At 41.2% G+C, this 13,239-nt stretch overlaps 2 protein-coding genes across 2 annotated transcripts; one reads left to right on the forward strand and one right to left on the reverse strand.

Annotated features, from left to right (window-relative positions):
- Positions 1-2,506: 2,506 nt before the first annotated feature.
- Positions 2,507-5,554, reverse strand: LOC308282697 (E3 ubiquitin-protein ligase TRIM69-like; the record flags this gene model as incomplete). Its single annotated transcript, XM_080723085.1, has 2 exons — positions 2,507-2,521; positions 4,670-5,554. 2 exons carry the CDS (start codon positions 5,552-5,554, stop codon positions 2,507-2,509), a joined length of 900 nt encoding a protein of 299 aa, XP_080579211.1.
- A 3,471-nt stretch (positions 5,555-9,025) lies between these two features.
- LOC308284482 (E3 ubiquitin-protein ligase TRIM35-like) lies at positions 9,026-12,790 on the forward strand. Its single transcript, XM_080725099.1, has 2 exons — positions 9,026-9,193; positions 10,994-12,790. Exon 2 carries the CDS (start codon positions 11,114-11,116, stop codon positions 12,521-12,523), a length of 1,410 nt encoding a protein of 469 aa, XP_080581225.1. The 5' UTR covers positions 9,026-9,193; positions 10,994-11,113; the 3' UTR covers positions 12,524-12,790.
- The last annotated feature ends 449 nt before the right edge of the window (positions 12,791-13,239 follow it).

Consider the following 13,239-nt stretch of genomic DNA (forward strand, 5'->3'; position numbering starts at 1 on the left):
CATGTTTGAGAATCATACTGATTTAGAAGGCATTTGTAGAATGTTTCTGCATTATTAAGCAGATACGGACGCTTGAAAAGGTCTCCCTTCCTAACTTAGACTGACGGAACCTTTGCTGTATTGACATTGACCTCTAAGGAACTATTGCTGTATTGACTTTGACCCAAAAGGACCGTCCAGGAAGAGTGCTCATGTGCGTCTTGCGGTGACACGCTTCCTAGTTTCTTCTTTTTTCGCACTGATTTTTTTTGACTTTGCACTATTAGTTTGTGTTGGTAGTTTCTGAGTATTTTTGCTTTGTTTAACAATGACAGTGAGATACTTGTTTGCACTAACTAGCATTGACTGCTATGGTCTTTTTTGCAAGACACTTTATGTATATATACTTATATATTATTCGCCCCCTCTATTGATGCACCTTCTCTTTATTGGTACTGTACTGCTCTTTTTTTTGTTCTCTTGTTTCTTTCCCTCTTATCTATTTTTTCTTACGTCTCTGTAACTTTGTAAATAACTGCATACTGCTGTGCTACTACTGGACAACTGAATTTCCCCCTTGGGATAATAAAGGTATCTATCTATCTATCTATCTATCTATCTATCTAGATACACATACTGTATATTATAATATATTATAACAAGATATAATAGATATAACTTTAATATTTAAAAAAGCATGGGTTTGTTGCCAGACCCATGAAATGGGTAGGCCTACATAAGCAAATGTCGGTCCGGGTTTTCTATATAAAGGGTATATATGATGATGACATGATGATGACATGCCTACAAAAGGCATGATGTCATAAATGATGATGACAGACAGGGGGTCTGGCACAACCAGGTTGACCTGGTCTAGTTTTCTTTTAAACCTTGAAAATGTGTCATTGTTTATTCTATAGGCCTAGCGCTAAAAGATTCAATCAATCAAATAAACAATCTTTGCCCCTGGAAAGCCTCTGTTAGGTATTTTGTTGTGGTTTATATCATCCTTTTATCAATACATATTGATGACTAACTGACCACCTGACCCCACAGCTCGTGACTGTGCCATGTACAGTACCCACAAGGCCAGGCTTCTGTCTGGTAGAAATGAAGCCTTATACTGACAAAAACAATGAGAATTGTTTTTGGTTCAGCTCAGCCTGGAAGGACATCCCTTCAGCAACCTATGAACTCTTTGCCACGTATATGGAACCCACTTGTGGACAAGAAACATCCTATGTACGTCATCCATTGACTGACGAAATGACCATACTTATACTCATGTCAAAACATCACTTCAGAGAGAGCACGAACCATTGAACCATTATTGCTGTACTGTACCTGTCTTGAATTCTCTCTCCAGTAAACATTCCATTCTCACTCTGAATCACTCTCCTGTCTTATCTCTTTGTGATGGATTAGTGCATCTCATAGGGGAATAAGAAGGTGTTGTTGTTTACAAATAATATATTTATTATCCTCCATCAGAAATGAATAGAAGAAGTCTTGTGTTTTGTAGACATTGGGTAGCTCGGCTCTAGCTGTGTCACTGACAACTGAACTAAGAGATCATGGGTGGCAACATTTCATTCATGTCTTGGATGAAATGTAAAAATGTTGTCATATGTTGAATTTCAAGATGAGAAAAATCTGGGGCAATTTGCACCCGGCGAATGGAATGGGATGTAGCCATGTAAGGAGTGAGTGTACAAATGGAACCAAATGAACCCATTCTCACAAAATTAACAACTCAGAATTTGAAGGCATAATGGATTCATATTAATAATAATGATAATACTAGGCCTAACAACAACAACAATAAACAACAACAATAATAATAATTATTATTATTATTAAACAAACCTGTAGCAGGGTCTCGGATGCAGATGTGATTTTCAGATGCCATGGCGATGCTCGGACGATCCAATCACAAATATATCATTGACGCTATAATAATCAGATGTTATACATAACATTTTAATAAAAGCCGCTCAGTGCCACTGTATTAACATGTTATAAAAGGATATTAAACGCATGTTAAATAATAAACGATGCTCAGTGCGCTCACTGCGCTGGTGACGCGCAGGACCAATTGGTAAACATTGCGTTACGCCGACAGCGGTGACCTGTCACCGTCCACGACGCACGCACGGTTGTGTTTAGCATTTCCAGAGATTCACAGAATTGGACAGGTCATCGATTTCCTTGTAACGGCCAAGCGCAGCTTCCCATTTGGTCACATGAGAACAGTCACGTGACATATGCGGTTCTGTACTCAAATCACAATCTATGCATATTTATCTTACATAAAAATAGAATATATTCGTATACTGCCAAGTGTTATGAAATGTGATCCATACAGTAGATGTGTGTTTTGCCTTTCTTTTGTGCACTGTGATGTGTGTAGCTATCATTGTTTCTTTTTGTCACGATATTGGAATTTGGAAAGCATTTTGGTCAACTGCTGTTATAATTTAGCAAATGACCAGCTCTTTCTTGGGCTAGAAACTCTTTCCTCCATGCATCACCAATCGGCATCCTGGAGCAAGAACACAAGCACACCTCAGCCTGCCTGAAGTGTTAGTAGGCTACTCTTCTAAAGAGTAAAGCATGGCGTGTGTCGCCATCTCCTGGAATCATCATGCAAAGGCATTATGTCCTGCAAGTTTATTTGGAATCCTCTTAGATCTCAGCACTCAAACATATTTCCAATGCGTTTATAAAGACATTAGTATTCATTTACACAATGACAACACACTATTTAGTCACCAGCTATTCTTTCATCTTTTGCTGTTTTTTCTCACAACAACTAACTCAGAGTGTGAGAAATGTGGGGTTACAATAATTCCCGATGAAGATCGAAACTCTGAAAGCAGCAATACAAAGGTGGAGCTGATAACCAGTGTGAGGATTTTATGTTGTGAGAGAGAAGAGAGTTGAAAAAGAGCATCTCTAAAAGAGAATACCAGCACTCACGGAACGGTCAATTAAGGCACTTCTATTAAAGTGTTTAAGTTGGCATGGCACGCCACAGAGCAAACACAGCGAACGTTTCGGCGTCAAGCCTTCATCAGCGTTGTCTAAAGCAGTCACCGGAAGTGTCACATTTTATATTGTCCACAAGAAAGACAACTTCCCATGTCTGTGTAGGCGCATAACTTCAGACCAACTTATACCACAAGTGCAGTCATAACGCAGATTCATACAGCTCAAAATTAATTATACACACATTTCATAGAATTAGATACCAGTTCATATACTATAAGAGTTCTTTGTGAAATATATAGGGGTCCACTTCAAGAAACAAACAAATTTAATTACTACAGTTCTATATCCACCACTGCGGCATATTGGACTGAGTCCTTTGTCCTTTTAAGGACTCAGTCCAATATGGTATTCTCTTTTAGAGATGCTCTTTTTCAATGTTACTTGTCCGACCGTGCACCCGGTGAAAATGATCAGAAGTGAAGAGATTTGGAGTCGTGCTTGCTTCCTTGATGTAAAGAGAAGAGAGTTGACAACCCTCAGCCTCAACCTGACAGTTACAGTAGGCTAACTCCCCTTAGATATCCAAATGAATTTGATGAACACAAAGCTAACACTTGGACAGTGTTTTGTGCTTAGTAGACGGGACCGTACCTACAGTATGTTCCCCAGGTTCTATGTTCCCCACTTTCTTACCACCTAAACCTACCCCTACCCCTAACCTCACTAAAACTAATGCTGTAAGGTGGGGAACATAGAACCTGGGGAACATAGGTTGGACCCCTAGTAGACAGCATCTGTTATTCCAGTCAGTTAAAGCATAAAGTAATACACAATTGATCATTTTGTCTGTCCTCTTATGACATACCATGATCCCACAGAGAATTATACTAAATGAGTTGACAGTCAGGTATGGGGACAGAAATGTACAATGGCTTCTTTTAGGAGATTCTCTTTAATCAACAACAAATCCCATTCATGCCATTTAGTTCCAACTGGAAGAGGCATAATTGTTGATATTTCTTTACTTAGAAAGCATCTGAAATCCAACTGAATGAGTTTCATAACATTATCAACACTATTAGTCCCCATCTGAAATTCACCATTGAATATGTTGAACACTATATACACCTTTTAAATAGTCTGGTCTATAATGGCAACTTATACCGTAAAGCCACTGGCATAAATTGAGTGCCTGTCCGTGCCTAACATAAATCCGCCGCTGACCAGATTAAACAATGACAGCACAAAGAATGGGTTGCAAAGGCCATGTGGCCGTTTTGAAAAATGTATCACAAGCTGAGTGTTTTAACAGTAGCTACTATATCCAGGTCATCTGAAGTTAAATGTATTATCCTTGTGTATTGAACTCTGGGCAAAGAATTTGAATCTGTAATTCAAAAACAGCTGGCGTGTTGTTGAATCTGAAACAACAGTATAAGTAAAAAAAGAAAGGAAAAAAGGTCCTAAACCACAATGCAATCTATCTATACTGTATATAGAGAGAGAGATTCAGGTTCTAATAGCAATCATCTAAATAATAGAGAACAAGATGAAAGGGAAAATCATCATCACTATCACTATCTTTAAAATATTCTCCCTCACTCTCCTCCTCCTCTTCGTCTTCTTCCTCCTCTTCTTCTTCTTCTTCTTCTTCCTCCTCTTCTTCTTCTTCGTGTCTAACTAAGTTGTCCAGAGTTACACTGCACTTCTCTGGTAAAATCTTCAGAGGGGAAGTATCAGTAGTGTTAATGTATGGAAAGAGTTTGTCAGTGAAGGTGTGTGTGAAGGTGTGTATGTGTGTGTCAGTATCAGGATCAGAGAATGACAGATTTCCTTCACTCCAGTCCAGCTGGACTCTGATTCTCTGGGGCTTCTGCTTCAAGGAGAGATCAGTGACTGATTCTGAGGATTCTGCTGTGTATTTACCTTCCTTTAACACGATATGCCAGCGTTGACCCACTTCTTCTCCCTTCCTCTGATGAGACTCTGGTAACACTCCTACTGCCCAGGATGGATTGTCTCCCACCTCAACATCCCAGCTTCGAGTCCCTGAGTTAAAGCCCTCAGAACCCAGGACACTGAATAACCGGTCAAACCTCTCTGGGTTGCCACTGGGACGCCAGTAGTCTAACTTTCCATGTCTCACACTGGTCAGATCATCAGAGGGGATGAGATCTGGATGGGCAGTGTTGGGGTTCAGAATGACAGGCGTGTAGGAGACGATGTCCTTCATCTTGTCCCAGACTCTGAAGGTCAGGTTGTCCAGGTGTTTGGCCTCGTCTATCAGCGCTCCTGAGACCGGCTGTGGGACCTTCAGTTTGAAGCCGCTTGCCAGTCCATCATGAATGAGACGAGTCTTGTAGCAATGCAGGAATCCGATCATGTCCTCAGAGTCTTCAGCTCTCAGGTCCACCTCTTTGGATTTAATTATGTCTGAAAGTTTAAACCTGTCTGTGTTCAGATCATCAATCTTCTTCTTCATCACCTGACTCTTCTGCTGCTCTTCCTCCATCAGTGCTTTGATCCTGGCATCCTCTTCCTCTCTGAGAAACTTATGAAGCTTCTTGAAACGTTTCTTAATCATCTTTTTTGTGTACTGGGCCTGTAACTTAATATATTCTGCTGATTCATCATAGATTGTTTTGACTTTTTTAAAGGCCTTCAGCTTTTTCTTTAAAGGCTTCAGGTATCCCTGGACTTCCTGGACAACATCTTTGATGAGTAGGACATCATCGCAGCTTTTGTGTTCCTTAGAAACACGGCAAATAGCACACAATAGCTGTTGACAATTGTCACAGTACATTTGGGTTTTCATGTTATGCAGACTGCAGAGAACATCAGTTCTCTTACGTTTTGCAGCACTCTGGTGACTACTTTTCTTTAGGAAGGCCTCACACAGGTTCTTCAGAGCCAAGTTACAGAGTGGCTCCTTTGAATCAGTTTTCTTACAAAGTGGACATTCCTTCGTTTTCGTCTCCTTCCACCATTTCTGCAGACAGTCTTTACAGAAGCTGTGGCTACATGACAGGATAACAGGGTCTTTAAAGATGTCACAACACATAGGACAGGAATAATCCTCTTCTGGGCGAGACGATGTGGAAGCCATTTAGTCTCTGGGTGAAGTTACACAATAAGGAAATCAGCCAAGTCTTCCACTGTTGTGCTTCAGTCAGTATAACCAGCAGTCAGCACGCCTTTCAAACCATCTTTATCCACCGTTGAACTGCAACAAAAGGCAGGGCAACATTTAAACTCTGGATATTCAAATAAAAAACACTGCACTTATAATTTGGCTTTCTCATGAACAATACATATTTCATAAATGTTGGATCTGGCCGCCCCGACATTCAGTTAAGCAGTTTTGTGATGTCAGAAGTGGAAGAGGTCCACCTTGGTCAACTGGGGAAATCCCGCTAAGTCAAACGCTGATAAGGCAAACGCAAATGTACTTCCCGGGTCTCCTACCGTAGTGATCTTCTGCCGTCCCGTTAAGGAAGCAGAGTAGCCTCCCTATTTTTAGCAATACAATGGTTATATGTCACAGTTATTGTCCACGACATTGCAAGCGGCGCGAAGGCCAGCGGACCTTGGTCCTGCTCTTCGCGCGAGTTACGTAGCCGTGGTGAATGCAATCGTTATATTTATGCCCAGGCCGTAAGGCCTGGGCAAGCGCACGATAAACGCATGCATGAATGGAATGAAACGCGATGCAGGTGAGCTCACATTTCACAAAAGGAGGTTTTAAAAAAAAAAGGAGTTTGGCTTATCGGCGTTTGGCTTATCAGGACGTGCCCGGTCAACTCACCTAAACATAAACAAAACTATTAAGAAATACATGGATACTTATATCCTCAATATACATTTAATCTAACCATTTATAGTAGGGAAGCATCCAGAGCATTACAAATACATCTAGGTTTGAATGCTAGACATTTACAGTATATTTATTTGTAGGCTTAATAGTGTAGAGTGTAGACAAAGTACTGTCAATACAGTATGTGTTGTACATCGATAGCAGCTTCCTCCACTCGTGATGTCATCAATGTGCAACTCCAGTCTGCTGCCTGTATGCAGTGTTGCCCATAGAGTTATAATATTAAGGTGTTGCCAAGTCAATTTTTACGGTCTATGGGTTTGCCGCTCTGACATCACGCTCTGGCTTCACTGTGATGTCACACTAACAGAATCCCTTGTATGCCCATACATGGAGTTCCCTGATGTCATAAATATTAAGCCCATATCTAACAGGACTTCATATGGGAATGCCCATACAGTATATGGAGGCCAAAAAAAGTAAAAAAAAAAAAAAAAAATGTTTTCTTAGAAACATTTCACAACACAAATGTTGTATTGGGGACTCTCATGCTTAAGAATAAAAGTATTGTAAAGTATATGCATGATGTGAACATGCATGGTACATCATTATATCAGACTTAATGTGTCCTTCAACTTCTTGTTTTATGCCCAAAATGATTGGATAAACAGGTTTTATAGAAATTAGCCATTGTAGAAGTTTTAGACTTTAATTGTGGAATGTTCACGCATGTCCTTGTACTTTACTCTAAATAATTGCATTTTTGACAAAATAGCCAATCTTCCACCGAGGTCCCCTCTTATTTAGTGTCAACCTTTCCTGTTAGTCAGGAGAAGCATGGAACTTTTATTGTTGTTTAGATATGGCAGTATCTGCCAGTATCATATGTAAGCTAAATATCAAAAAATTATCTGTCGACCTACCTTGAAAACACTTTGTTCAACAAATGAGCCAGCAGTCTTCTACTTTGTTGTTGCACTCCAGTCCTCCAAACCAACGTTGAACTGCGAAAAGATGTATAAAGTTAATAAGCGTTCATATAATCATATCACACACGCACAACAACTGTAAATTGATATAAGGCAAAGTCTCAGAAAGGAAATAAACATACCTAAAGGATGTGCCAACATAAAGTATTTTCAGTCGAAATGCAGGTTTCAGCACTCTTAACGGAGTTGCTTGCAGCGCTGATTCAGTCGTTATCATTATGTCCTATTTCACAGAAATTCACATGGATTTTCGAAAATGGCAGATCTACAAGCTCACAACGCGTCACCATGCGACGCAGTGTGAGCTTGTAGATCTGCTATTTTAACGCGGGTTGTAACAACTTCCTTTGTTGTTGGGCGGGTTGTGGCTGCAACCATTGCTTTTAGCATACTACTGCCACCTACTGTAGTGGAGTAATAGTAGTAGGAGGAGAACTTGGATGTTGGATTATTTAATTTTCCTATGATTTGATGACTTCACCTCATTAATAAATACATAATACTCTATAACAGATGTATGAACACTCTCTGGTAGTAGGCCTATTGAGGTCATACTAAATTGTCAAATGATATAAGAAGAGGCAAAACATTTTAAAATAGCAGATAGGCTACAAGCTCACTCAGTTGTGAGCTTGTAGATGGGCTATTTTCACAATATTTAGAGTATCTGTGGAACAAAATGTAATACCTCAACTCAGTCCTACAATTCCAACCAAGTGCTTGTCAGGGTGGGTGGGCCCCTAAAGCCTGGTGACGCGAGGTTAGAGGGTCACCAGTTGATTATTTTGGGCAGTTGCAACTTGCGACCTGAAAGGATTGAGAACCTCTGCACTGCAGGACCATTGATTGTACCAGACAAACAGTCAGAAAGCAGAACTAGTGGTGGAACACATCATCACTGACCACAAATGTTATATACAAATACAATATGCATGGTGCCCTGCTTCATCTCTCTCATCTAAGGGGTCCTCGTGCTAAAAGACGTTGAAGACCCATGTCTTCTTTAGAAAAAGAAAGGAGTAGAACATATCTAAGAACCAAATGGACAGGAACCAGTCTATTTGTACGCTGTCAAAGTTAAGGGGGACCTTCACATTTCAAAGTTTAGTAGTCATACTCCAGTACAGTAGGTGGCGGTATGGTGTAGGGTAAAAGCAATGGTTGGAGCAACCGGACATAAAACAAAACAAACGGTTGTTGTTGTTGTGTTGCATCATGGTTGCATCCTTCAGGTTGCATCCTTCTTATTATAACTCTATGGTTGCATCCTGGCTTTTCTTTTTTGCAGAACGACTCAATTAAAATCACGTCAAGCTTTATTTGTGCGTGAAGAAAAACGGTTAGAAAACCAACATTGCATTTCCTCGAGCTTGGCTTGTGAAGTGGACTCGTTCCCTCTCTTCATTATGCAGACAGTGAGGTACGTGTGTGTCATCTATTTTGTGCGTTTGACTAGGGTGACCATATTTCCAGCCACTCAAACCGGGACGCAAAACACTGTTGCCTAAAACTGGGACCCTAAAAGCAATGCGCACGTTACCGCGCACGCGCGTGCCCATTCTCTAACGTTCGTGCACGCGCACACATGCACCTCAGGGTTGCAAACAGGCAGTGAGTGATTGACAAACAGGCTCAGTGTTGAATTCAGACACGCAATGAATTTGTTCCTTTTTGAGCGGTGGTCACAACGCTCCTATACGTGGCCGTGTGTGTGGGTCTGTCTGTCTGTCTGTTTGTCTGTTTGTATGTCTGTCTGTCTGTCTCCGGGTATGTAGCCTGGCCCTGCAGTAACCTTTTCTGACCACACATGTTAAGGGAGGGGCGCTGTTGTTCAGGATAGGCCAGGCATAGGCCAGGCACACTCACACACACACACACACACACACACACACACACACACACACACACACACACACACACACACACACACAGGGGGCACACACACACACACACACACACACACACACACACACACACACACACACACACACACACACACACACACACACCACCGCTCAGTTCACACGAGTGTGATTTTTTCTGATTGGTTTGGTGAGCATGTTTTGTTTTCATGAAAAGAACATGATAAATGTCTATACAACCACTGAAAACAGCTACTATTATTTTAATTCTGGCGAAAACCGGGACAATTTTGCAGTGAATGTTGAAAACCGGGACATATTAGTGTTTTAGAGATATTTGTCGGGACACTGGGACACGCAGCTTGAAAACGGGACTGTCCCGGGTAAAACGGGACGTCTGGTCACCCTACGTTTGACTTTAGACGCAAGCTATTTAGAGCAGTGCATGGTTCTCAAAACCTTTTCATGTCGAGGACCGCCAATTTGACACTTGTTAGCCCGCGGACCCCCATTTGAAAAGATAGGCCAGGGACCCCCCATAAGAGAAGATTGTTTACGCCTCTAGCACTAAGCAGTGATTTCCAAACATTTTAATTTCAAGGACCCCCAGTTTGACATCATGTATTAGGCAGGCTATGGACCCTCGTTTCTAACTCCAATTTATATCGTGATATAAATGTTAAGTTAACTCTTGAGAGTGTACAAATGGAACTACGGATCCATTTGGTTCCATTGTACACTCTGAGAGTTACAGACCCATAAGGGTCCATTTGGTTCCTAACTATCATTTAGTTGAGGACCCCAGTATAACTCTCTCAATGACCCCTGGGGACTGGGGAGTCCTATTATTTATAAACAAGCTACAATAAACTCACCAATATTGCACGTCTACCTGCTGTCTCTGTCAAGCTTTAAAAACAAAACAAATCCTCGTGAGCAACTTTTCCAAGTGTTTGAGTTGGTGGACGCTAGTATTCCGTACGTTTGTAGAAACTACAAACCCACTAGACTAGTGTTTGGTCACTAACAGTGGTCCCTGTCTGTCAGTAAACTGAAAGCATTTTCAGGCCAGGATACCAATTTTATCTAGTCAAGAGTGGTTTATAATACACGGTAAACAATTGAAATTGGAAGTGACAACACTAAAATGACCAGACAAAATTGGAACTACTAATAAATGGGGTGACTCCTGAAAATGGCAACCCACCTACAAATGTATTTTCTGTTCATTAAAGAGGCCCCTATTACTGAACATACACTCAATCAATGATAACTTTCAGAATATAGAGAGAACTTTTTCTAATAACATTTACAGTGTATATTATTATTCACAGAATTGTATTGTTTATGTGTTTCAGTTAAACGGTGGATTTGAGGACATGAAGGTGATATTGACTGAAGACAGTGCCACACCAAAGTAGAAGACTGGCTCATTTCCTATCTTGAGCAGATCGTTTGTAACTTCACTAAGAGTCAAAATGGCGTCCAAGTCTTCTCGCCCAGAAGAGGATTATTCCTGTCCTGTGTGCCATGACATCTTCAAAGATCCGGTTATCCTGTCATGTAGCCACAGCTTCTGTAATGCCTGTTTGCAGGAATGGTGGAGAGAGAAGAAAACAAAGGAATGTGCAGTTTGTAAGAAAATTAATTCACTGGATGATCCACCCTGCAACCTGGCTCTTAAGAACCTGTGTGAAGCCTTCATGCAGAAGAGACATCTAAGACCTGCGAAACGTCAGAGAACTTCATCAGGGTCTGAGGATCGCCGCAGCCACCAGTGTGCTGAGAAACCCAAAGTGTTCTGTCGTGAAACTAAACAGCTGTCGTGTATCGAATGTCTGCTTTCTGAAAAACGTTTTACAGAGAACTTTTCCAATTTCCAACCCGTCGACGAAGCTGCACTGGATCACAAGAAGGAAGTCCGGGAATCACTGAAGCCTTTACTGGAGAAGCTGGAGGTCTTAAATAAACTTAAAACAAACTATGATCAGATGGCAGGACACATTAAGGTCCAGACCCAAAATACGGAGGTGCAGATGAAGAAACAGTTTAAAAAGCTTCAGAAGTTTCTACAAGAGGAAGAGGAGGCCAGGAGTGAAGCTCTGAGGGTGGAAGAGCAGCAGAAGACTCAGATGATGAAGGAGAAGATTGAGGGTCTGAACAGAGACATATCAACTCTTTCAGACACAATCAGCACCATAGAGGAGGATCTGAGAGCTGAAGACATGTCATTCCTGCAGAGCTACAAGACCACAATTGAAAGAGGCCAGCTCACACTGAAAGACCCACAGCCGATCTCAGGAGTGCTGATAGACGAGGCCAAACACCTGGACAATCTGACCTTCAGAGTCTGGGACAAGATGAAGGACATTGTCTCCTACACTCCTGTCATTCTGGACCCCAACACTGCCCATCCAGGACTGATCCTCTCTGATGATCTGACCAGCGTGAGTTATGGGCAGATACAGCAGCTCCCGGACAATCCAGAGAGGTTTGACTACTGGTCCCGTGTCCTGGGTTCGGAGGGCTTTAACTCAGGGACTCACAGCTGGGATGTCGAGGTTGGAGACAGCACAGACTGGTCACTGGGTGTGGTGGCAGAGTGTCAGTCTTGGAGAATAGAGTTAATTGAAGGCAAATACACAGCAGCCTCATCTGGGTCGGTCACCGTTCTCCCAGTGAAGCACAACCTCCTGAAGATCAGAGTCCAGCTGGACTGGAATGAAGGAAGGCTGTCATTCTCTGATCCTGATACTGACACACACATACACACCTTCACACACACTTTCACTGGTACACTCTTTCCATACATTAACACTGCCGATACTCTTCCTCTGAAGATGTTACCAGGGAAGGTCACTGTAACTCTAGGACAATGCAGTTACTAGTTAGACATGATGATGATCATTATCAGAGGCATCTTGCAAAAAAGTATCCACTTACTGTAAACCACATTTCAAAAGTAGTGAAAATGCTCGCCTATACTTGCCCAAAATAGGCACAGAAGGTTGAAAGTGATTAAGAAATGTATTGTTGCAGAGACAAGATCACTGAATTTGAGGTTAAATAAAAATGCTATGCAGTGGCAATTACCATCCTATGGTGCCCCAAATGAAGCCCCTGACAATGATGATACCTAGTCTCAAAAAGAAGAATACCAGTCAGTTTTAATCAACAATGGTTGTATTGTTGTCTTTTCTTTCCTTTTTATACTGTTGTCTAATTTGTTTTGTTCCTTGATGAACCATTTGTTAGAGGTTTGTCATTCATTAAGGAATTATTAAAAATAAATAAAAATTGCACACTGGATCAAGCACCAAAAGTGATTTATTTGTATTTTTATTGATATATGTGAGGTAAAACTGGACCTGACCTGGAACAGGAAATGGGTATGCTCATATATGGAAAAGGGAAGGATATTTAAAAAGTGTATCATATTCTATTATTAAGTATTGTCACATTCAGAGTTCGTGTTGATAAAGATAATTAACTCCTTTCAGTCGGGTTTCAGAGGCTTTCCAAATAAAAATATCTCTTCCAGTTGGAAATAAATGACACGGATGGGTTACGTTGATGATTAAAGATGATTGATCTCTTATTAATT

Source organism: Nannobrachium achirus (genome assembly GCF_963921795.1).
Source record: "Nannobrachium achirus genome assembly, chromosome: 4".
NCBI classification, from domain to species: domain Eukaryota; kingdom Metazoa; phylum Chordata; class Actinopteri; order Myctophiformes; family Myctophidae; genus Nannobrachium; species Nannobrachium achirus.

Coding starts and splice junctions, on each gene's coding strand:
- LOC308284482 (XM_080725099.1), top strand. CDS start 11,114: ATGGCGTCCAAGTCTTCTCGCCCAGAAGAGGATTATTCCTGTCCTGTG.